This window comes from Macadamia integrifolia, chromosome 14 (assembly GCF_013358625.1).
Source record: "Macadamia integrifolia cultivar HAES 741 chromosome 14, SCU_Mint_v3, whole genome shotgun sequence".
Classification (NCBI taxonomy): Eukaryota; Viridiplantae; Streptophyta; class Magnoliopsida; order Proteales; family Proteaceae; genus Macadamia; species Macadamia integrifolia.
Genome location: NC_056570.1, coordinates 7766508 through 7792374, shown reverse-complemented (window position 1 = coordinate 7792374; position 25867 = coordinate 7766508). Strand labels below are relative to the sequence as shown.

Below are 25867 nucleotides of genomic sequence, written 5' to 3'. Positions count from 1 at the left end.
AAAAGCAGACAAAATAAAAATCAGAGTCGGATTCGGATTCGAGAATTATTCGATTAAAACAATAAAAGTCGGACAAAAAATTCGGATATTATTTTTATAGTTTATTGTATATTTTTTATTTATCAAGTTATTAACTTGATTTGTATACTTAGAAAGAGAAAATTACTTTATACAATAAAGTAAAAAACTATGAAAAAATTATCATTGAGCGATGGAAGCAATGGTTATTGTAATCCAATTTCTACTCATGAAATAGATTAGGCCCCAAAACAGTGAAAGCAAGATTACAACTACAATAAAACAAATAAATAAATTGACCACAAAAATTTTTCACTATCATTTTGCTTGAGTTCACAAGACCCATGTTGCACTAAGACGCACTAATTTTTCAAAATTAAAGCAACAATATAAAAGAAGATTGATTGATACGGCAATATGAATCTGTCCTGGTCCCCCGGAACCTCAAATTATTCATCAATGCTTGATATCTCCCCTATCTTAAGATGAACTGATGAAGTTATGAAAAAGAAACGAAACAAATAGTAGATTCGTACGATTATTATAGAAGAATTAAGTGGAGAAAAAAGATGGGAAGAAGGAGGCAGAAATTTGGGGGAGAAGAAGATGAAAAAAAAAAAAAAAAACCTATTTCGGTTGTTGGTACTGTGGGTTTCATATATGACTTTTTTTTTTTTTTTTTATAATACTGTTTAAGTGGACCGAATAATTCGGTTTAATTTGGTTCAGCCCGAATTATTCGCGTTTTAAATTCAAATTAGTAAAAAGCGCGTTTTTTACCGAATTTTATTTTTAATTCGGATTCAATCCGAATTTTTTATTTAATTCGGTAAAATTCGGTTCAGCCGAATAATTAGCGAATTATTCGGCCGAATTGTTAACTAGGGTCAGATTAGCTTTGCTAATTATTCGGCCGAATTGTTAACTAGTACACTACAAAATAATTCTTGCTCTTAAGGTATAGCGTAAATATATCATGCAACTGATCTGGAAAATCCGCTTTTGATAGCTGCATTGAAGGAGACATCTATTCTTTCGGTAACATGCACCGAAGACGTAAGGCAGCTAATTACTCAAATTTGAGTTTTCCTTCTCCATTGAGATGATGCAAGCCAGCCTGTCATAGACCTGTAACATTGAAAGTTTCAAAATCTCTATGAGAATGAAATCTACGATTTAATAAAATTTGGAGGAAATCCTACTTTCTTGGGTTATTACCCCTGCAAGCTGTTCATTGTTACCAAGATTATCCGTAAATGATCCATCATACCTAGAAAGTAGACAAGAGAAGAAATCAAAAAATAAGCTTCCCCTATCTATATTGGTGACAAGAATCCAACCAAAAAATTCAAATTCTCACCAGTGTCGTGGTATGCCAGCTTCATCTCGAGCTGAATAATTGAAAGGGCCTCTCAACTCAACATTGTACTCACTCAACAGGTCTAAGGGCCACTATGGATAGTCAATAAAACTAATATATGGTATCAAAGTTCATTGTATAGACAACTCAAGTAGATGCCCAGTCTAACCTTTAAAAGTTGAGCAAGGTATGCGTCCCATTTTCTGGCAGATACAGACAAACCAGAACACACCAACTGCAACATGTGCGACTTCTTCTTCAGCAATTCTAGCCACAATGTTTGAAGTCCTATGATCTCCAAAGCCAACCAATTTCTGCACTAGACGTGGTCCAGCATCAAGTCCTCTAGCCTCCTAAACATGGAAACAAATATCTTTACGTTTAAAATAACCTAAAAGCAGAGGATAATTAGGTATCCATTAATTCATGTTTTTGGCTCTTCTCGCAAAGTAAGATTAAGGGTTTTTTATTTTTTATTTTTTTATTTATTATTATTATTTTTAACTTACTATATTCCAAGTAAATAAAGTGAATAGAGCATCACTTCCATGTTTGGGCTAAAACATCAGGAGAAGAAGAACGAGGGAAACCTTAAAAAAGGGTTTGAGGTTTGCAGCAATTGTTCGTTATGATTAAATAGAGAAAACCAAAAAAGAGAAGCAAGAAAGCTGAAGCAAATACAAACACCAGAAATATGGTTCAACTTTATAGCTTACATCAACAAAGCATAATTGGATCAGCATGTTCAATGAGAAAGATGAAAAAAAGTACAAGCACGCATCAAGTTTAGTTGAGAATCAGACGTTTTAGGGAATGATTCGACTTGTCAATAATGATAGGGGTCAGCTTTATTTATAATGAGATTACTTCATAACAGATAAAGTAAGGTGTCACTGATTAAGCATCCTTATTTAGACAACTAAGAATATTACCAGGATAACTATGAAGTAAACATGGTTATCTCAACAAGTTTCAACCAAACCTGAGCCCTAAACTCCCTTTGTGAATACCCAAAGAATAAAGATATTGTGACTCTCGCATAAACCTTATATCATAATTCACCTCCAAGCCAAAATCCAATGTGGCCTCTTAATAGCACTAGACTAGCCCAGAACTTAGATTAGATCCTTATCTAATGGTTGAGATTTAAAAAAATAAATAAACTGTTGAACTGTGGGTGTGCATGCATCCTCATGTGTGTGTGTATGAGAGAAATGGAACAGGTCCTAAATGACTTGAAGTAGTACACAATCACCTGAACAACAAGTGACAGACTGACAGGTAGATAAGTTATCTTCACGAGCAGGTAGTATTCTATAAACAGAAAAAAAGAAGGAAGAGTACCAAGTTCTGGGGTGTCATGCAGTATAGATGTCTTAATGGTCTGAATTTCAGAAATGCAAATGCAGTAAAGATATGGAAAGGTCTGAATTTTCAAAATTCAATGTTGTAATTAAAATATTTATTTCAGTGGTTTCTATATAAATTGAACGTCCAAAAATATCATGTAATAAGAATTGGAATAACCCATGGTAGAGCAAGTTAAGAAATTGAACAGAAGCTCAAGTTCTGGGGCTCGTCATGCAATAGGCAAACAACAATTGTCTGAACTGTGAAAATTCAAGCATAATAACCACGTGGCAATGGTCTGAATTTCAAAAATTCACCGTTGTAACTACTATCGTGATGTTAGTTCTTCTATATACAATGGACCATCCAAAATTATCATGTCATAAGAAGTTAGAAATGCCTCGTAATAGAAGACCAAGTTAAGAAAATGAACAGAAAATCAGTGAGCAAGGGCCCTGTTAGTGCCAATTTATTTTCAGTAATTCACATAAATTGGGATTGAATACTTGAGGCAAAGGATAAGGAACATGTAAGGATGTCAAAAATGCACTGAAATCGAAATGAACATTTAAAACCGAACCGAACCAAAATAATACTAATTGGTTTGGTTTTGGTTTTCACTAATAATCTTTGGCTTGGTTGTGAACCAGAAAACCACCTGTTCCAAACCGATTAAAAAACCGAGAAACTGAATAAAACCATAAACTGAATAGAAACCAAATAAACCATAATCTGAGCAACTGAATAGAAACCAAACCGAAGCTTGGTTGGACCAATCCAAAACCTTCACACCTCTAAAACCCTTCGATATTGAGAGTTTAGATTTCGGGTGTTTTAATATGTTAATTGTAGTTTAAGCCTTTAAGGCATTTCAATGATTTTCATAACTTCATCTTCCTCAATGCTATAACAGAACTTATGGAACCAAATTCAAACTAGATAACTGAAACTGAAATCAAACTGGAAAACCAAAACTGAATAGAAACCGGATAACCGAAACCGAATAACTTTCAGATTCGATTTGAAAAATTGGAACTGAAAGGCTTGATTTCAGTTTAAACCTATTTCATTGTGAGCTCAATCAAAACCAAACAGTTGAAATGGAACCAAACCAGTGAACACCCTTAGGAACATGGAGATGGAAACCAATGGGAAGAACATGGAAAAGGTGATGACTCTACTTGGTTTAGAATCACCTCCTTTCCCCACCCACCCAGGAAGTTTTATGTAGGGGTTCTTAACACGTGATTGTCCCTGAATGGTACTCCATGCCATAAAATTATAATTAGAACCTCTCTTGACAAAGTATATGGACTTTATCGAAGAATTCTTCCTACAAATCCAAGTCTGTAAAATTATCATCCGAATCATTAAGAACATACAGCATGGAAAGATAGCTTTCAGATATGGGAAATATTTATTCTATATAAGTACCAATTTTTGAAATGAAATTCTGCTCCAAAGCAACAGGATACCTGAACAGAATGACTATTGTATATCCCTCAGAATTCCCAGTTGATCTTTGTAACCTTGTAAAGAATGCTTCTGACTATTGTATGTACTATTGATTGCAATTTTGCATCTTTTCAAAAAATTTAAATATTAAAAAAAAAAGAAAAAAAAGAGTACCTGAACTAAAGGAATCACTGCTAAACGGGCAGTGACATCCCCAGAGGATTTCTCACACTCTCTCCAAAGCAAATTATGTGCAGGCATATCTCCATAACTAACCATAGAGAATGAAAATTAGGACAGTGAATAAGAGAAAGCTGGGCTCTAAAGAATGTACATAAATACTAAAATATTTTTCTTCTTACCTAAAGCCAAGCTCAGCTAATCTCTGCGAACACCAAGCAAAATGTCGACTCTCATCATCAGCAACATGTGCAAAATCAGCAAAAAAACCTTCTCCAAGTACTTCACTGAATGGAGAAAACCGGACAACCGTATCCCAAGCTAAATCAATAGCGTTAAGCTCCACATGGGCGAGATTGTGGAGCATATAAGCATTAAGGGGCAAACCAGAGTTCTTGGGAGCTGGAATCTCCTTTGGGGACACCTGAATTAGCAGAAGCATTCTCCCATTTAACTGCAAACTAACTGAATCAACAGAGCTACCATGAGACCACCCAACAATTCAAAATAAGCAGGACCCAGATTGTGAAATCATCAAACACTTGGTCTGCAACTAAAGATTAAAAGGTCGAGAAAGTACACACCCATAAATTTGGGGTTGCAGGGGAGTTAGTGACCAATTTGCCATTGAAATCATGATAGAGCATCCAAGTACCAATTTAGTGATCAAATTCGAGTAAAAATGCTAATCAAAAGTTCGGGGATTGCAGAAAGATTTAAATGGAGTACAAATCAGAGTCAAAAGAACGAACCAGTTGGGGTCTGGGAGGGCGAGCAGGTTGATCAGGTGGTTTGGAGACTCCGAGCGGGAGACCCTCAGAACGCCACCTCGAGTAGGCGAGATGGGAGAGCCTGGACTTGGTGAGAGGGTCGCCGGTGGAGAGAACTAGAGTTCCGAGCTCCGCAAGAGAAGAGGCAGCTGCCGTCGGGTCCTCCTCGGCTTCAATTGATGACAAGGGTGGTGGTGGTGGTGGTGGTGGTTGTGGTTGTTCTGGACCCTTGGATCCCCAGACCCGGCTCTCGTTAAGTGAGCTCTCTCTCCAACACTGGAGGCCAGACCATGGCTGGTACTGAGGGACGAAGGAAGATGAGGAAGAAGTTGAGAAGGCATTCACCCCAACTCTGCGTGTAGGAAAAAGAGGTGAGCACAAAGCACATCGCAGAGACGCACAGAGCATCGTTTTAAACTGCATTTGCTTCCTTCAAGCTGCTGGGGGTGAGTGAGTGAGTGTATGTGAGTTGGTTAGGGGAGAGAGAATGTGTATCCGAGATTGTAAGACCTTCTAGCGGCCGTGCCGTCCGAACTTTGAACCTGATCTTAAGCTACGGTCTCTCTCTCTCTCTCTCTCTCTCTCTCTCTCTCTCTCTCTTTTAATATGTTTTTATGGAACATACAATTGGGATTTCTTGAGATTTGTAGTATGGAGGAAATTGGGTCTCCGTACGTTCGCTTCACGTACATGTCAGGATTCAACACCTATCTTACTCGTTGTCATTAAAATGATGAAAAAGGGATATATGGCAAGGATCCAACACTTGTCCGCTTTCTATCATTAAAATGATGAAGAGAAATATGTAAAAAAGATCAAGCTTCTTTGTGGCCGATGCATTGTACAATGCACATTCGGTAGCTAGAAGCACCTAGGCACACATCCAAGCACTCAAGGCGAATCCCTAGGGGCTCCCAGCCATCGAATGTGCACTGCACGCCAGCTCTTCAAATAAGGGTGTTGAAATGTAACTGAAGCCATTTGCCTGAACTGGGATTTACCATTTACAATCAATGAAGATGATCCGGTTATGATTTCATATGTCATTTTTCCAAATTGATTCGGTTCAAAACCAGAAAATGGCGATTTTGCACCGAATAGAAACCGACACAAAAGGTGTTAACGTGTTTTGGTGGGTTACGAATCCCTTCGTCCTCTTTATCAATCACTCCAAGAGTCCAAGTCTCCAACTTCAACTTTTCAAGTCCCTTAACTGCGGTAAGTCTTCCACCATCTCTCCTCTCCCAACTCCCAACTCCCAACTCCCTACCGTCTAGTTCCTATATTTTGATGAGAATGAAAAAATACATTCAGAGAAAACATAGGGCTCGTTTGATAACGTTTCTGTCGTTTCTGTTTCAAGAAATGGCAGAAACATAAATTTCCGTCTCTAGAAACAGAAACCGAATTGAAGGTGTTTGATAAGTCATGTTTTTAGAAGTCGATAGTAACCAGTGAAAGAATGGCCACAAGTCGTTTTCAGAAATGGCGAAACAAGTTGAACTTATTTTGCCTATGTCGTTTCTTGAACCATAAATAAATAAAAATTTATATTTCTATTTCTGAAAATAAGTAAAACGAAACAGTTTTATCAAACATTTTTTACTTCGTTTCTGCTGTTTCTGAAAACAGAAACGACAGAAACGCATTTCTTGAAACGTTATCAAACGGGCCCATAGTATATATCAACATTACATCCGTTTAGGGATTTGCTAGTTTTATTGTTCATGGTTTGAAAATCCACAAACTTAAGAAAAATGACTATTTCATTGGTAGGTCTGAGCCAAAAAACTTGGGACTACATTTCAAGGCCATGACGTGGTACTTGTGTCAAAAAAAAAAAGATGTTCTAGATCATCAAAATCACTCCACAACTCTATCTACTACCCTCCTTTAGGTTGAGCTTGCTTTAGTCCATCTAAAAAGCTCATTGTGATTGCTTCAGAAGCCTTTCTGACATGAGATAACAGTCAATGATATATACACATTTTTCATTGATAATAATGCAATAAGCCCATACCGAAATATTGTGACAGGAATTTTTTATAGCAGTGCAAACCAAGAGTGGTAGGTCATTATAGGGTATGTGATCATCGGTCTAGTTTGTGGAAGTGTTCCCAATTGATTAAGGGACTGTGGATAATGTCTCAACCATTGGTTGGTAGGGTTGGGTATAGAAAAGGGGTTTGGTTTAGTCTTGTTTAAAAGAACATCATTCCTACGGATCCAGATGAAGTAACATATGGTAGTAAAGGAAATTAAAATAAAATAAAATAATTGCTAAGTTTAATTTAGGGATTGTGCCAGAGTCAAACAAATACATAATAAGATGTTTAGAAGAGGGTGTCGAGAGATTCTTAGATCGTAAACCCAATGGGCAAGTGGCTCAAATTCTCTTGGTGAATTCACAAGAGATAAAAGATCGCTAAATAAACTCATGGTGATTTTGGCAGAACCACAAGAGGAGTTAATATTCATCCAATTTCCCCAGCAAATCCTTTGTGGGGATTCCTCCATTTGCCAATCTCTAGAAAAAGATCTTATTTTCAAATGTTTATAGAGTTTCCAGCAAAATCACCACCAATGTGAGCAAAGATGTGAGCATGAACACCTATTTGGGATTCCAATTTGATTAGACATCGAACCACATTTCAGAAATTTAGCAATGATTTTAGTAGTGAGGGCCCCCTTTTTAATCTTTGTGAACCCTTTATGGCATTACCCACCTCTTTCCATTATTTAGGCGCCCATTGGCCACTGGTTCTGGAAGCTCCAAGGGCTAATGTCTCCTTCCCCTCTCTCTTGCCGTATTTCTATTTTTTCCCCATTATGTAGGTTCTGTTAATAGCTTTGATATCTAAACCACATTCATCCGGCACTACGAATCGCATATAAACTAAATGTGAATTAAATTAAATACATTATAAATTGAATTTGCAAACCATTTTTCAAAATAGGCATTATAAACCACATGTAAACCAGATAACAAAAACTGAATAGAAACCTATAAAACCAAATATGAAAACAATTATGATTTCACCTTATTTCTATTCAGTGCGATTTTAAAATCACCTTATTTAAATGTGAACCGAAGCTGCACCATTTGACAAACCTATCTTCGAATAAGGTTCAGGGGTGGGTTGGGCCATGTATTGTTGTATTTATATATAAGTACTTACTTTATATTATAAAACAAAGTTTCACTGATATGTCTCCTTGGTTGAGTTTTACGTTTTTTCCTTTTACTTTAGCTTCTGGGTTTTGAGCTCAAAAGTTTTAAAGGGAAGTTTTGAGCTCAAAAGTTTTAAAGGGAAGTTTTGAATGAAAATTTAAAAAACCCATAAGTAAACCCAAAGTATTGTGTTAAAGGCCAAGATATTTAGTCCCATATTGATTTCAGAAAAGTTGAAATGTGGACATATATAGATTTGTTACTTAAAAGTGCAAGCCCTTTGAAGATGAACTCTCCCACTTCTCATGTGTGTGAGACTATTCTGGGGTGTGGGTTAAGAGATACTTGTCTTTTTGCACTAGATTTAAATTTTAAATCCAAATGCGTATAAGTATCTATAAATACATTAAGGATGTGAATTTGTAACCGAAACCGTGTACCAAAACCGAACCGATCCATTTACTCCAAAACCATAAAACCGTTTAGTAAATGGTCAGGTTATGGTTTCAAGTTTCAGGCCGATTAGCTAAACGGGTCAGGTTGATTTTAACCGTGGAACCCATTGGTTTCAAATTGAATTGAAACTGTTTAAAACCGTTTAAATTGATCCGATTAATCCGTATAACAATTAAATAAAGAAGGGGCAGTAATCCGTATAACAATTAACAATTAAATTAAATGCCCATCTTGCTTTGGTATGATTTATTACAATTCAGTTCAAATTTAAGCTTTAGATCATGAACTTGTAATCCATATATGTTACTATGTTATTATGTTATCATAGATGGGGTGTTTTGACTGAACCACCTGTCATTTTAATATTTTATGCCGTAGAAGGCTGGATTTGGATGTTGTATGATTTTAGTTCTAAATGTTTGAGAATGGCCATGCAAAGAAAGAGCATTAGATTATCAAATTAATACATACCATCGTTAATATAGAATCTCTTATTTGTGGTTGCCAATTATTTTTTGATAAGCTTACGATCTTCAGTTTAGAGATGGTTGCAAGTTATAACAAACCGATTGTAAACCATTTTACAAACCGTATGGAATAAATCGAAACCGTTTAAAACTGTGAAACCGACACCATTTAGAAACCGTGGAAATCAAAACCGTTTACTAAACGGTCATGGTTTCAGAAAGTGGAACAATTTAGTAAATGATGCGGTTATGATTTTAGTCAAATAAATGTGAACCGAACTGGTGCGCACTGTTTAAACCAAAACCAAACTGATGAACACCCTTAACATACATACCTACTCATGTGTATAGGTAGATGTCCATACATAGACAGGTCCATAGGTACCTCCATACGTGTATAGTAGCACCCATACATATGTATCCATACATCTATATGTATATATATATATATATATATATATATTTATATTATTTTGTCAATACTCTCTCTCTCTCTCTCTCTCTCTCTCTCTCTCTATTTTGACCGTTGCATACAAACAATGTTACAAAACCATACTTAGTGAACCTAGCCTCTCTCACAAAGAATCAGATTCTGTGTGCAATCCGACAAAAATAAAAAATTATTTTATCTTGGAGGGAAAACATAGGATACCTACCTCTGATATGACTCAACCTATTTTGATTCATTGGCTTCAACATCAGCTCGGGTTTGTTTCAATAGTCCATCTTTCCGCAATCCAAGAATACTTTTCATCCGAACAGTGGTCTTATAATTCAATATCGGGTACTCTTTTCTACAGTGGAGTTGTCAGAAAGATTGAAAGATTAAACTAGATCCTTTTGTTTGAAGCTTCTCCACGTATCACATCTTGTTTTTTATACACTAGATGGTGTTTTGTGAGATCAGCCCCTTTCTGAGACTTGAGCGTCCAACCATTTACCTTCAACCCATCTAACGGTAGGGACCCCTGTATCCACCATTTCCCATGCATCTTTCAAGGTAATAATCGCCACTTAAACGCCTATAAGCTCTCCGACATGGGCTGGTAATCTGGTAAATATGCCCCTGCTCTGCTTTCGTTCAACAGGAAGCCACTGATTCATCCAAAAAACAAAGGAAGCATTTATACAGTAGCAGCGCGTAATCTGATACGTGGATTTTTAGTAGCAATCTTCGTGCAACAATTGGAGTGGTGCTTTACTTGATCTCCAAACCTTTACTGATCATTATAGTTTGTACATGTACAGACAGACAAGCCTGCCAGTTTGGACTTTGAACTGGCCCAAATTTCTAAAAGCAGAGTTCAATCTTTCACTCCTTGTATTCTGTCCAGTTTCTAGACCAACAAGCTTCATCAACAATTTTCTGGGGATCATTAGAATCGGATTTGAACAGAGATATCATAGTTGAATTAACTGCAAGGAATTAAGTTGGGATCCATATTCACATAGCTATTCTCCTACATTCCTAATCCATCCAGTCACTAATTAATTAAATTAATCAACTTCTACTAGCATGCTACAAATCTTCGAGCCATTCGAAGAATTATAACAAGTTCACACAACCTACTGAAAAATATTTAGTATGAAGCAATTACTCCATTGATTAGCATTACAAACATTACCATCATATACAGACACTGCCATCAAACACTAAATTGCCAACTTAGCACACCTATAGCATATGAAGACCCAATCCTAAATAAGTTAAATCTAACCCTTTCTCAGTTGAATGCAAACAAGTAACAACTGCAGCCACCAATGAAATCTAACTAGTGTCAGTGATGCAAAGATGAATAGCAATAGTCAGGGATGTACATTTGCTACACAAACCAAACCAACAGTTGCTAACCAACACTAATCTACTAACATTATCATACAAGTCATGCTGGAAGAGAGGAGCTCGCAAACAATCAAGTTCCAAGTTAAAAGGTCATAGCCTTTCTGCAACTTGAAAACAAACACATTCCACTGGCAGGAAGGTAAGAAGCTTTGAGAATGGTCTGCTTCACAACAACCATCTGATGCAACAACCAGAAACACCACTTTCCAAGAATCATCAGGGGTCACCAATTGTGCATTTTCTATATTACATCTGGTAAGTATGCCACATCAAAAACTTGGTTAACACCTGTTTATCAGCATATTAAATTAACAAAGATAGAAATAGATAATAGAACTTATCATCACTCACTATTTTATGCTGGCTACGGATTGCATAGAACAGAAACCCTTACTAAAAAAAGTGCATGCCAATATGAGTAAAAAAAAGTACAGAAAGCTGGGAAATGTGCAATGGTGACATACTTCGAGAAATAAAGGAACAATCATACTCAGCAAATTACATTAAATCTCATGAACATTGTACAATATTTGCATGTGATTCACTGGAGTTCTCATGTTAAGATTTGAATTCCTAAAAGTTCTACCGGTACAAAGGAGGATCAGGGATGCAAAAGACCAAATCTGCCAATCTGATCTGTTTGGGTTGTTATATCAACCCAATTACTTCTTTTATGTTTAATAATTATATAAATTAACCCATACAACGTCAGTGATTGCCCGAGCAAGTGCCTCCAATACCAAATCATGATCCCTCTATCATGTTTGATTTCTTTTCATAAAGCAGGCATGTAACATTCCAAGGAATCTTGTGACCAGAAGCATTATGTGTAGGGAAAACGAAGACAATAAAGTTTCAACCGTGATACAAGTTCAATGAGAAACCAGATGCCTGCAGAAATGGGGTTGGGGTTTGAAGAAAAAGTTAAGAAAATATAGCGAGAGGGTATTCAGGCCCGGTTGGTAAAACAACATCCAACATAGTGGAACTAAGGTCAATGGTTTTTGGTTTACAGATTGCACAAGACCCACATAGATTCATCGGCCTCCTTGGAGGACAAAGTGTCACAGTGATTTACTCATCCTAGTAGATGTTTAAGGGATCTTCAGTACTAACTTTTACATCAGATCTAAGTGGAAGTCCATCTTCAAATGGTGATGGAATCGGAAGGGGATTGATATCTTGAAAATTCTGGGAGAGCAGGCAAAAAGTAGGTGAATTAGATTTTCTGCAGACTGAAAGCTTACTTTGTTCACTCAATGTATTACAGCCTCAATGAGTTGTAGTCTCCCCCCCCCAAAAAAAAAAATGTACCTGCACTAAATGTCAATCACAATCTAAGAATTTCTTCCAGCTTTAGAAGCCTCCTAATGATCACAAAAAGAGTCTTCCACCTCAGGAAGTCCTCCCGCACGATGCACAACTGTGCTGAATAGCAATGGCATTGTAACAATTAGTGGGAGCTTACTTGCACTACAAAAAATATGATCAACAGTTCCAAAGGAATCTGGTGATGAAAGAATGACGTAAGACTTTCTGTTTACACATTGGAATCTTTCATTTTAATTGGGCCTCCATCATAGTTGTCAAGGCAACTAGGTGAACCCAAAGGCATTAGAGGGGCGCCAAAGTGCCCGCTTAGGCACCCTAGGCATGTAATATACAACTATACGCCAAATAGCAATGAATTATAATATAATCATATGGTTATATGCAACATCAAAGCTGCAATATGATATAATTAATCTGCTAATGACATTATTATGAGAAAACTAACATATAACAGACAAAGCATAGGATATAATATAAGCATACTCGGAAAAAAAAAAAATTCAACGTAAACTCGTGAAGTGTCAACAAGATGTGCCGTCTCCCTGGGACCCAAGAAAAATCCTAGGCGATGCCTTGATAACTATGGCCTCCATACAGGTAAAAGAGTGACTATATGTCAGTCAGCAACAACTTTTATAATATGCAACAGCTATGGTTCAGACTGGGAAGATCATAGAGATGCTACCAGGAGGAAAAGATAATAATTGTAAGTGGTAATTAACTAAGAATGGAAATAAATGAAATCAAGTACTGACATTTAGTAGTGATTTGACCCTGATGGCCTACTGATACAAATAAAATTTAAGGCAAAAGATAGAGAATTTATTTAAGTCGAGGCCAGATGAACTACTGAAGACTTGGCGTTCAAACATCATTAAGCAATTTGTCTGATGGAACCAAAGAGGGTCTAGATTCAAGGTAAGTACCAGTAAACCATGAGATCTGCTATTTCCATGCTTCTGTGAGCAGATTTATGCCTTGCCAAGTTATCCCAGTGCATTCTTGAATGAGTTTGTTTTGGCCAACAAAAGGAAAGGGTTCAGAATCAAAATCCCATAGAGATGCAACTGCATAATCAATTCCTGCTGCTTTTTTTTTTTAATCTCAGAAATGGAAAAGCTTAAATTATCTGATGAGCTTCAAACTTGCCCACTCTCAAATTCTTGTTATCTTCCCTACCCAACCCACTTCTCTTTGCCAACAGCTTAATAATGTCTTAACAATCATACTATAAGAACATTATTAACTTTTTTTATTTTATTTTATTTTATTTATTTATTTTTGGTAAAACATCAGTAATTTTTTCAATGTTTAAATAGCAAGAAGAGCATATAAAAACATGAACAAGGAAACACCAAAACAAGAATACCGAAGATATGGTTTTCATGCTGCGTATTGATTGTTAGTTACTAGTATAAATTCTCAAGGATTTACAGCATAGGCCCAAAATTACAAGTAGCAAAAGGAAACCCAGACAGCAAATATGACAATGCCAACCAGAAGCAATGATGCCATTCAACATATAGCTGACAACAATATTAGCTGTTAGCCTCAACAAGAAATAAAACTGAACTGTATGCATAAGCAGCAACCAATGATGCAAGAAATTCAAAGGAAACAGCAATCTATATCTGAACGGGAAACCTAGAAAGATCCAATCTGGATGGCATTGAACTTCCACTTAGCCTTCTAAAGCCTTCCATGGTTGCACGGAAGTAATGTTTCCTTCCAAATAAACAGAAAAACTCAATCAAAAAGTTCCCTTCCAAGAATTAATGACCAAAATAGGTTCCCAATTTTATAAAAATTCTTGTTTTGGTCGAAAACCAGACTTGCTGCTACAAGGCACACTTCTAAGGATGTGCCCTGAGTATCATCCTTAAGTGCGGTATTTACAGTACATGGACGGTACATATGTCAGAGTCTTGAAAGTTCCCAGCCATCCACAGAACACTTCTTTGACTTGATCATATATCATCAACCTTTGTGTCTATGATCTATCTAGAAGAATGCTAGATTGGTCTAGTAGTATATCAATAATGAGAGTATCTTCCTCTTGTTGAATGTGAGGATATTGCCAGTTTAAGCGCCCACAGTTGAAACTGTCAAGCTCAAGTCTCTTTGATCCCACTGCTAGTATAACAGAAGTGTATAGAATATTTTTTTCACTAAATCAGGAGTGTAAATTATAAGCAAGCAAACATTCCTCATCTTCGGAAAGCCTCCAACCACCTTGTCCGGTGTGGGTTACTCTGAGATGAACCACTGAAATTTAGTTTTCTGAAGTCGGTAGTGGGCTCCAGCACACCATTCAACATTTAGCCTTTGGGATGGGAACAGTGTGGTGTGCACTGTTGGTCATCGGCTGTAGAAAAAACACCATAGTAGTGGAGAGCAGTGTAATGTAACAATGGGCTGTTGATGAACATGATCAAAGGTGCATTGGTAGCAACATTACAAAATGCCACACCTTTGCCTTGAAAAAAAAAAAATAGTTGGTTCATCTCCTTCCACACAAAGGTCCTCACTCCAAGCATCAAAACCCTGCTATGCCAATCTTCAATAAGATATCCAGAGAAAGGCAGAAAAGATAGCCTTAAACACATCAGCAATTGAAGAAATAGACAAGAGATGACAACCTATAGTTCATAAAGTTCCGCTCACATGATCCATTGGAGGAAGAAAATTCCATCCTTACAGAGTCTTAGAGCAACATGGCATATCAGAAGGCCAAAATTTTACAGATCTTTTTAAAAAAAAAAAATCCATAGCTTCTGACAGACACTTATCATTTCAATACATGACAAGATCAAATCATCTCCGAAGTATACTCTTCATTAGGAAAATTATTCTCAGCTTTGTTGTTAATATGAAGTTCCATCGCAAAAGACATTAAATTTACCATATTGGACACAAGGCAACTGAATTGTATCTTTAAAATATACTCCTATGGTCTCCAAGTCATTGTCCATCAACGGGACTAGAGACAATTTGTCGCATGCTAAGATGCTATAAGATCTTGCTCATGTTTTCTTCCTCCTTTTTATTCCCTTCTTTTGATAGGCAACAGCAAAGAAATTTTATGAACCTAAGTGAAAATAAATATGACAAAATAGGCTAACCTATTTACATGAGATGAAAAGAGGGGAGACAACAGGCACATTATCAGCATCCCTACATTAGAAGAGTAATGCAAACCTTCAGAAGTAGGGATCAAAAAACTGCAGTGGATTTGGGGAAAACAATAGATGGTAGCTCCAATTCATTATAAGCTTAGAGAGAGTCATTTGAGTCGTTAGTGGTGGTATGGCCATGTCCAGCAGAGGCCTTTTGGATGCCCCCAGTGCGGAGGAGTAATCTGATTTAGATTGAAGGAACTAAAAGAGCTAGGGGCAGGCTTAAAATGACAATAGGAGTAGTAGTAAGACATGCATAGTTTAGGTCAAGTCCCAGGTATGACCTCGAATAGCTGATTGGAGGGCAAGCATTCATGTAGCCAACCCTAGTTAGGTGGGATTTCTCTGAGTTGTTGTGCTCCTTTCCTATTACTTTCCTTTACTTTTACTATTCCTTTTTTGTCTTTGCATGGATCCATGTAGCTGACCCGACTTAATTGGGATAAGGCTGAGTTGTTGTTTATACTTTTCACATAAATTAAAATTCAAATGATTCTTTAATACTGATGTCTTCCAAAAGAAAAGTACAACAGAAGCGTGAACTATGACCCAAGGGCACAAGTTTGGCCTTGTTAGCCCGAGCCCGCCTGGCCAGCCCTGCGCCCGAATGGGGCCTGGGCTTAGATACCATGTAGGGCCAGGGTTGAGGCCTTGGGATGAGTCTGGCCTGGCCCAGTCTCTTCTTCCTATTCTTTTCCTTTTCTTTTTTTTTTGGGGGGGGTGGTGGGGTGGTGGTAAAACGGACTTCTAATCATTAATGCATCTTGGCCCTCAGATTTAAGGCTTCCAAAGGGCATGGCACTAGGGTTTGAAGGGAGCTGAAAAGCAGCTCCAATGGTGGCTGCAAGTCTCTGGGAGGGGCAATGATGCTCAGAGTCCTCAAACAGCCCGTGAAGGCGGACCATTCAAGGAGGAATGTAATGAATATATCACAGATGGGGGTAGCTCCGAGGCAAGTTTCACGAAGGGGAAAAACTCCTAGCGATGGCTGGACCTGGAGAAGATGGCCGCTACTATGTCATGCCCAAATTAATAGACGCACCTGCACCTCCACCCAATACTCCCGATGATCATATCTCTCCATATGACTGCAAACTGGTTCATCTTCCCGTGCATGTGCCACCTTCCACATTCCATTGCCTGGTTTACCTCATCTCGCAATTATTCATGGCTCGGTTTCGTCTTTGCCGGAGCGTTCCGCAACAGTTATCAATGTGACAAGAATGGAACCTTCTATGTCTGCTATGACAATGAAAGTGTGTTTTGTTCCAATCCGAAAGGTAGATGGAATCCAGAAAAAGGTAACTGCTCAAGACTCTTAGTTTATTAGAACTCTTTTGGCCTCCTCTTTTTCAACGTAATCATTCTTTGATCACTTCTTTTGCTCTGATCAATACAAAATTTGGTTTGTGTTGATGGGTATATTTGTGGGTTCTGTTTATGTCACAAGTCTATCTTCTAGTCTTAATGTTTAAACTAAAAGATGTAATTTATGATGACTGGTGCAGGGAACAAGACCCAAACAAGGATTATTGGAATAAGTAATTTATCCTCCCCTGTGTGACTTGGAACAAACATAACTTCAAAATACCCTTAATCCAATTGCGCGAGTTCACATCCATAACACAGGGTTAATGAAAAGTTTCTAGTAGCAAATCTGTGAGTTATTTACTGCTGTTCACTAGTCTCTGATTCTGTTTTGGTAGTTCGTATTTCTATATTCACTTTATATGTTGGTTCTCTAATTACTAAATTCATTCACTCACTTTCTATTTTGGTTTCTCTTGCTATTCTTTGCTTTAGTTGATGCTTTCTATTCTTTCTAATTGTCAGTAACTTTCTAAATCAACTGTTGGATTCACTTCTAATTTGGCAACCTATTCCATATATCTAAAAGGCCTTGTGACCAGAGTTGCAACAAGATCTTATCACCATAAGCCATGTTTCTGGTTTTGCTGCTAATTAGGGTTATTATTGGACTTGCTGTCCTAGATCACTGCTGGTTATTCCAATCTCAGCCTTCGGGTAATTATATAGCCATTAAGTTCCCTTCATTTCCCTTAACTTGCAACCAGACAGAGCCTAAGCAATAAGAAATCAAGATGCTGATGTTTCAGCTGATGTGTGAAAATCTTCATGGGAACTCTTAAACATTCAGGACCCAGACAATAATAGTTGTAGTGCTGCCTTTCCCTATTATGCCATCAAACCTCTCTGAAATCACATAACACAACTGCTGAAGAATGGAGCTCTGTCCATGAAGAATCACCCTCACCAATCATACGTTAATTTAAACCAACAACCTCCCAGAAACCTGACCAAGTCCTCAGCTTTCATTGCCATCGTAAATGCCAGCTCCGCATGGTTCTAAAACACTAAACGATTTCATTTTAAGCCAATACGCTAAGCCACCACTGCTAGAAAAGTGCTTCAAATTTTGTGGGAAATACTAACCATGCCTAAACAGGCCAGCAATGAAGCAACTCATAAACTTACCCAGCACATAAGCAAACATACATCCTTGAAGGAACAACATAAGAGAAATGATGCAGAGACTCCAGCGTCCCTGTGACTGTGAGACAGCAGTCAAATGTTGGAATAATGAGGCCCTGGGAGATTAAACAATCCATGGTAAGCATATGATCCGAGGAGGCTGCCCTATGGAAAATTTAGGCAGGGAAGAGGCATTAAACCAATGCTTTCTTTCTCTCTCAAACCACCTCTTTCCAGCTGCTGCAGGGTTTGGGAGAAAAGTATAGAAACTGAAGCAGGCTGTGAAACTCATGGTTGTTCTATTTCCTTCAAAGAGATGCCGACCATATTTTCTCATTGCCAATGCCCAAATCGTACCCAGCAATGAACTTAAGTTTATAATGGGCCAAGTTCAAAGCTTCGGAACTGAACTTGAAAAGGATGCCCTCAGCAGCATAAATACAACAACAACTCAACCTTATCCCAACTAAATGGGGTCCGCTCCTCAGCACCATAAATCTTCCAAGTTATAGTGCCTTTACCATTTCCAACCTTGACAACATGTAGAACTGTCCATCTGTTGATGCAGATATACCATTTCCAACCTTGACAACCTGTAGAACTGTCCATCTGTTGATGCAGATAAGTCACTTAATGGGCTTATTTTATGAAAATAAGCCTTAGGTTGGGTTATGTATGTGTTGGGCCTTTGATCCCATTGGTTTTCTTTGTAATAGGCCAACTTTAATATGTCTAAAATATGGATAGAAAGTAGAAAAACGATATTTAATTCATTACTATAGTTAAGAGTCCTGTTTCAAGTCTATTTTCTTTGTTATTTCAGTTTTCTAGTCAATTGAGGTTTCCCAATTAGTTAAAGATTGGGTTAGGCCTTTCCTTTTTAGTGTCTGAGTCTGTTTTGAGTCTTCTATATAAGTTTGTAAGAGGCTACAGAATCATGCACGAATTTATTAATGGAATTGCAGCTTTATGCTCCCAATATTCTGAGAAAGAATTCTTCAACAGCTGAGATAGTTGTGGGTGAGAGACCCAGGCTGAAATAGCCATCCCACCTACATTTTCCCATCTCAATCCTTCATCTTTCTTTTTTATTCTTTCATCAGCTTCGTCATCCAACAACAAGTAAGTATTGTTCTTCAAGTTTTCCTTGAATTTCTTCTAGTCTTCTAGAAGGTTAGATCTCACATGTTTTTTCGGATTAAGCAATTCAACCATCCAATCGAACTAAAATTTTGACCAGCATTCAAGAACCCTAATTTGGATATCGATTCAAATTGGGGCTCTTTCTAGTGGCTCGATATGAAGATATTTGCAACATACCAATCCTTCCCTTCCCTTCTCAAGATCTAGAAAAAATTACTATTTTGTGTTCAGATAGCCACTGTTTTGCCCCTCACTATTATTGTTTTGTTTTTCCTCCATAGTTGTTGTCTTATTTCACTCCTAATCTTCATTATTTGCATCTGAACCATTCTTTGAGTATAGATCCTTGTCAACTGGCTACTATTTTAATTCTTTAGTACTACATTATGTGTATCTTGATGCCATTCCATAAGCTAATATACTTCTGAGTAGTCCCACCAGCTAGTGAGCCCATATTTCTATGCATTTATTTAATGATGAGGAGGTATACTATTTAAACACCACTGCTACTTACAGACCTGATCATTAGTTCAGTGCATGTCAAGGCGCAAGGCGATCCAAGGTGATGGATAAGGGTAAAAAATCAAGGCAATACCAACAAGGTGCTTAGGCGCCGCCTAGGCGGCCAAAGCGCCCATACAAAAATAAGCGCCTAAACACCTAGGCTCCTTGACAACCTTGGTGCAGTGTTCCTAGTTCCAAGGCATTCCAAGCCTCTTAGGATTACACAGCTTCCAACTGATTAGTAGATAACTGTCCTTTCCACCCAACTTAGGAAGCCTTGTTGGAGCTTCAAAAACTCACCAGTAATTGAGGCTGATACAATAACTTAACAGTAGATAATAGTAGAGACGCTAGAAAGGGAAGCCCTGATCAGGGTAAAATTATCTCCTTTAGATAGATCACCTTCCACAGAGGTTCCCAAAATGACCTCAATCCACCACTTAAGCCAAGTGGCTAGATCATCCGAGTTGGAGATGTCCCCAATCCTGAAGATCACACCTTTAGGAAAAGTAAGATGATACTCAAAGACTGACAGAAACATCTCAAAGCATGACACAAATATCCAAAACTGTGTTATGAATCATTATAGAGAACCCACAAATACCAGCAAAGTGACCCTTTTGCAATAATATTATAGCACAGGGTGCAACTAAATTGCCCTCTTTGTAGGTTGACAGAAAGAAAAGCAAAGCATTTTGTATCCGTTGAACATACACAAGGGCACAAGTTGGCTCCACCTATACATTGCATGGTATCCTCGGCTGCTGGCAAGTAAGAATGGTAGCTAAAACATCTCCCACACATCCCTGTTGTCAAAATCCTTTTCTTTACCTTTTATTCTCTCATGTCCTATACTTTTATTTGCTTCCTACTTTATCCCTACCCAATAAATACTAATTCTCTTTAGGTCCTACCTTCCAAGTAGCTCATTAATTCATTTGGTTATTTACAAATCTGCCATTCCCTGTTTAAACTTTAGATTATTTTTCAAATTGCTACTGTTTGAATCTTAATTGACTGGTTGGGGCCATAAGCGAACCCAATAGGGTTATGCTGACCCAAGTTCCGCATCAGCACTTCCATGGATCAACCCAAGCCTGTTTAGGAACTTAGACCAAGAACTGGATCTAATTGATTTTTGGAGTCTAGTAGGATTATAGGAAGGTTTGTTTATTTTCAGAATAATATCGTGATCTTCCTTTTGTTTGTGTAGATCCATAGCAGTGATCTTTTATATCTTCTTCTGCTTGGGTAGTTTAGGATAGGATATTTTATTGTGGTTCCAATTTTAGTTTTTTACGAGAATAGTTTTCCATTTTTGAGATGTTTTTCTTTTATTTAGATGTAACCCAATGGACGGTAGAGAGCTTCTTACCCCTCCCCAGCGCAATCTCTCTCCTCCTTTCTCTATCCCTTGATTTCTTCTTCTATTCTTCTCCTCCTTTGTTTTCCCTTCTGTTACATCTTGCTCTGGCACACAGCAGAAACCATTCGATCGTGAGCAATATCCATCAAATCTTCTTCCCACCCCCCAATCTTCTAGGCATAGGAACCTCTTCCTTGGGCAAACCCAAGTCCCCCAAACCCTGGTTCTAGAACTTGCTCTCATCGTATAATCAAACCTAAGTTGCAGGTCTGAATATAACATCACCACAGGGCTCAGTTTCAGACCTTTAGAATCATTGCGATTCCTTGTTTTGCTTGTTGTCTACGGAAACCACTTGTCACTTTTAGTAGGCTGTGCATTGCAATTCACCATCCCAAATTTCAGATCGACCTGAGCTCTTGCGAGGAAGTACTTCCTCCTTGACTCCATTGTTTTGCTTGTTGTCTACGGAAACCACTTGTCACTTTTAGTAGGCTGTGCATTGCAATTCACCATCCCAAATTTCAGATCGACCTGAGCTCTTGCGAGGAAGTACTTCCTCCTTGACTCCAATAATCACCGCTGGTTCTACATGATGCAAGGTAGGAGACAAATCCCACCCTCTCCCACAATACTTGCCCTTTAATTCTTTTTTCTATCAATTTTCCCATATTTCCCTCCCTTATTCCATTATTACCTTTTATACATATTTTGCTTCCCCTTCCAAAATCATCCTTCTCCACTAATACGTTACTTTCCCTTATTTGTTCAATTATCTTGTGATCTTCCACTAATTACCATACTGCCACTCTTTACTTATAGTGGGATTATTTGTTTGCGGCGGGCCATAGAGAACCCAATAGGGTTTGTGATCCGGAGTTTCGCATTATAAATAGTTCAGTCATGTCAGAATGAACCAACCATAAGCTGCAACTGATGAGGAACGAACTCCATACAGACCAATATTTTTAAGGACAGAGTTGACAATATATAACCTTTAAATATGGAAAATAGCAATAAAACAAGCAATTATCTAATTGTTGGTTTGCATCAACATCTAACCATACTGAGACATTCACAATGGCAATTCACGATGTGAAAGCAAACCCAATGCCTTCTCCACACAGACTAAAGCAGGATATATGAGTATTGTTAATAGACTTCATCATCTGGGATGACTGGCCAGAATTAAATCATAAAAGTTCCATTCAAGATAAAAGAGACAATCAAGAGTTCATGCACTCAACATCGGTCATAAAACGGAAATGTTTCAATAAATAAACAATTTACAAAGAAGTTAAGTGATAAAACAAGAGTCACAAATCAATAATGTTCCAAAATAGCACTTCTACCTGAATTGAATCCATTCAAGTCCTTGGGGAATGTCCCACATCAGATCCAAATGCAGAGGAACTTTCACTATCAGAATCTGTAGAATACAGCTCAGAATGAGTGAAACATCCAGTTAACATTGCCCATGCAGGTGAAGGCAATATATATATTTATATTGATCAGCGTCATATTTCACTGGAAATGTTTCAAAACAACCCTAAGCAATTAACAACCAATTAAAGTTAAAATTTCTTAATATTACCACTTGAAGAGGATCCAGAGTCACTGCTAGAGCTGCTTGAACTACTCGATCTACTCGCATTATCCCCTTGTTTTTCTGCATGGACAGGCGAGGAAGAGGAAACAATCTTCTCATCTGTGAAAATGAGAACATAATTCCAGCAATCACTGAGTTAACAAACCAGGTACCATTCAAATAAATATTGAACTAAAAATAGGAATCCAACTAATATGGCTTTTACTACTTTTACCAGTTTTAGGTTCTTTGCGCGCTTCAGTCATTGATAGGGCTGGATTCTGTAATGATTAAAGATATGCAAAAAATATATATAAAGAGCTAAACTTCCATCAAGGCAGAAGATTGAAAATCATAATTTTGTTTTGCAAAGGTAAACGTTATGATTCAAAGGTGTACCGTTTCCTGTACATTGTGTTCTGCCTCCACTTCTGCTTCAGCTCTTGCTTGAAGGGCAAGTTCAGCTTTTCTTTTGTACTTGCTTAGACTCTTCTTGTAATTGGTTACAAACCTATCAAGTTCCCATAGAGTTTCTGTATCAACACTGTCAATGTCCACTTCAATCTCATCGTCATGCTGGCTCAACGATGAGTTTCTTTTCTTAATAATCTGGACAATGTTGTCCAGCTTTTCCGAAGGCAAACTCTGAAGGTTTGTGCTGAGCCTTTGCTTCTCCTCATACGTCATGTCTCTTTTGTGTGGATCCTTTGCCTTAGGCTTCTTTGGTGCAGGGGTCCGACCTGGACCCGGCAGGGCAAAGTTTGAAGGTTTAATGTTAAAATCAACTGGAAGCGTTGTTGATTCTGATCTATCAAGGGTTCTTCTCATTTCAGGATATAATGGAGGTGGAAGGGCCTTCCTCCAGGTAGGGGTAGGAAGAACAGCATCATGATCAGTTCCAAACCTCGAATTAAGATTGAATTCAGCCTCAACAACTGTCCACTTATCCTCAAATATCTTTAAAAGCTGCTCCGCCATAACATAAACATCCTGCCCTTTCGGATTATATGTCATGGCATTCTCGAATGTAAGTCTCACATCCTCTGCAAACTCCCGAGGAGACTTGTACCAGTTCGTATTCAACCTCGATTTCACTGTTCCCAAGTCCATTGGATGCTTGATAATGGTATAGTAATCATGGAGCCCAAGCCCCTTCACGTCCACAGGGGTATTAAACACCCAAGAATGCTTGTGCTTCATCAATTTGGCGAGCAAATTACTGCAGCTCTTGAACACCTGACTGGAATACTTATCCATTCCAAACCCCTGAAACCCGTATTCCCCATGTCCATGTTTCTTACTATTAGACTTCGACTTCTTGTTGCTGTCTGGAGGTGGGAATTTCTCCTTCCCAAGCACAAAGTCAGAATTGCGATAGTATTGGTTTGCCTTCGGAGTCCTCTTCTCTTTCTCAACAACATCGCTTACTCCCTGGCTATTCTCCACCACTGAGACATTAAGTTGGTGCAACGGCCTCAACTCATGATGCCCCACGGAACCAACCTCAGAATTTATCCTCTTCGTGCTACAGTTGTCCGCAACATCATTAGTGGACAGCTGAGAGTGACTGTAACCACCACCGGAGAACCCAGTGAGCTGCACTTCCCTAGCTTCAAGCTTCTTCACCAGATTCCGAACCTGATCGAGCTCGTTCGCAAGCTTCCGCCGTAGCTCTCGCATCTCCTGCTTAGACCTAGAGGACAAGTTAATCGTGACACCATTCTCCAACCTTGGAAAAACCGGGCGGACGGAGCCATTACCCGTAGGGAGTTCACGACTGTTGGGAGCAGCGGATTGACGACGGTTCATACTGGACGAATCGTCGGAAGCGGCATCAAAACGAGTGAGAAGCTGCTGCTGAGAGAAGTTGCCGTCCTCAGGAGCCGTGGTCTGAGAAGGTTGCTGTTGAGGTGCGTTATCAGAACCCTTGTTGTGAGCTTTTCTGGTGTAGACTTTGCCATCACCCCATCTATGCTTATCTCGAGAACCATCACCGCCTCCACCGACTATAGGCCCCGAAGCCATACATACGTTTTTGAATCAAAACCCTAGAATTCACCGATCCGTCCGGGAAAGGAACTAGAACCCTAACAAATATTGAGCTTTTCTTTTCTTTTTCTGTTTTTCTCCAGCAACGAATAATGTCTCCGGATTAGGGTTGCGTGAAACCGCCGGGGAAAAGGAGGATGTGATGCGTTATCAGGGTTTTCTGATGCGAGAAACCCTAATAAGTCGACAGAGAGGACATTCGCAAGTGGAAAAGGCTTTAGGGTTTCCGATCTGATGTGATCCTCTCTCCCTGAGTCCCTGCTTCTCTGTTATCCTAGGAAATGTTCAACTCTGATAAGTAGATTATGGGAAGGACGAGACGGTTTTGCGTCTTATGGTTTAATCAATCATCAATCGCGTCATTATTACAGGATTCACGATCACTCAGATTCACGGTTTGGTGTGAGGAAATATTGATAAATTCCAAAATAAAAAATAAAAGAGGAACCAATTAAAAAAGAAGAAAAGAAGTGAGGGCGGTGATTACATCACCTGAACTCACGAAGTCAAAAAAATATATACTTTCCCAAGAACCAAAAAAAATTACGCTAAAATATAAGCAGCGTGTGTAAGTGCTTCAACCCTCTGAGATGCATGTGTAAGTGAGTGAGGTGGCCATAAGTCGATTGGACATTGGCCGGAGATTGATGGTGAAGGGGTTGAGAGTGGATTAGATTCATGTATGAGAATGTCCTGGTCCGTGGATTTAGAATATATTAACTGAAGAGAGAGAAAATTGATTCTAAATCCATGGATCAAAGACGTACGAGAATGTTCTTGTATGTAACCTGATCAATAGGATAATAAATAAAAGGGAAATTTACAGTGCCACCCCTTAGAGAATGTCACTATTATAAGAACATCTCATCTGTTTCACTAAATTAGACTTAGACCATTTACCGTCAGTTATTGTTAAGTAAAGAGAAAATGACTGTTATACGCTACTCATTAAAATTCATGTTTTAACCCAATTCCTCTTCACCCCTACCTATATTCACCTTCATCGAAGATGACAATGGGATGTCTCCGATCAACCTTCGGATTCTTTCCACCCGAGAATTTGAAGAACCCAATAACAATCGGTTGGGTATATGAAGTGGTGTCTTTGTATTTGTTTCTTTTTTCTTGTTTCCCAATTTATCGAT

At 38.3% G+C, this 25867-nt stretch overlaps 2 protein-coding genes across 8 annotated transcripts; both read right to left on the bottom strand.

Annotated features, from left to right (window-relative positions):
- Nucleotides 1–952: 952 nt before the first annotated feature.
- Nucleotides 953–5717, bottom strand: LOC122061228 (uncharacterized protein HI_0077). Of its 4 annotated transcripts, none has more exons than XM_042624440.1 (7): nt 5116–5717; nt 4546–4817; nt 4358–4454; nt 1548–1731; nt 1379–1460; nt 1221–1288; nt 953–1146 (listed from the first exon to the last, which is right to left on the bottom strand). In XM_042624440.1, the coding sequence occupies exons 1-7, from the start codon at nt 5554–5556 to the stop codon at nt 1139–1141; spliced, it is 1152 nt and encodes a 383-aa protein (XP_042480374.1). In that variant the 5' UTR covers nt 5557–5717; the 3' UTR covers nt 953–1138. The 4 variants fall into 4 exon arrangements, with proteins under 4 accessions (XP_042480374.1, XP_042480372.1, XP_042480373.1 ...); XM_042624438.1 differs by having other exon boundaries at nt 1237–1288; nt 5116–5715; XM_042624439.1 differs by having other exon boundaries at nt 1237–1288; nt 4546–4787; nt 5116–5713.
- A 5090-nt stretch (nt 5718–10807) lies between these two features.
- LOC122061038 (transcription factor GTE4-like) lies at nt 10808–25164 on the bottom strand. Of its 4 annotated transcripts, XR_006134535.1 has the most exons (6): nt 23073–25164; nt 22909–22954; nt 22680–22793; nt 22438–22514; nt 13330–13404; nt 10808–11323 (listed from the first exon to the last, which is right to left on the bottom strand). XR_006134535.1 is itself a non-coding variant. In XM_042624205.1 (5 exons), the coding sequence occupies exons 1-4, from the start codon at nt 24696–24698 to the stop codon at nt 22453–22455; spliced, it is 1848 nt and encodes a 615-aa protein (XP_042480139.1). In that variant the 5' UTR covers nt 24699–25164; the 3' UTR covers nt 10808–11359; nt 22438–22452. The 4 variants fall into 4 exon arrangements, 3 of the variants coding, with proteins under 3 accessions (XP_042480139.1, XP_042480138.1, XP_042480140.1); XM_042624205.1 differs by lacking the exon at nt 13330–13404 and having other exon boundaries at nt 10808–11359; XM_042624204.1 differs by lacking the exon at nt 13330–13404 and having other exon boundaries at nt 23073–25162.
- Between the last annotated feature and the right edge of the window lie 703 nt (nt 25165–25867).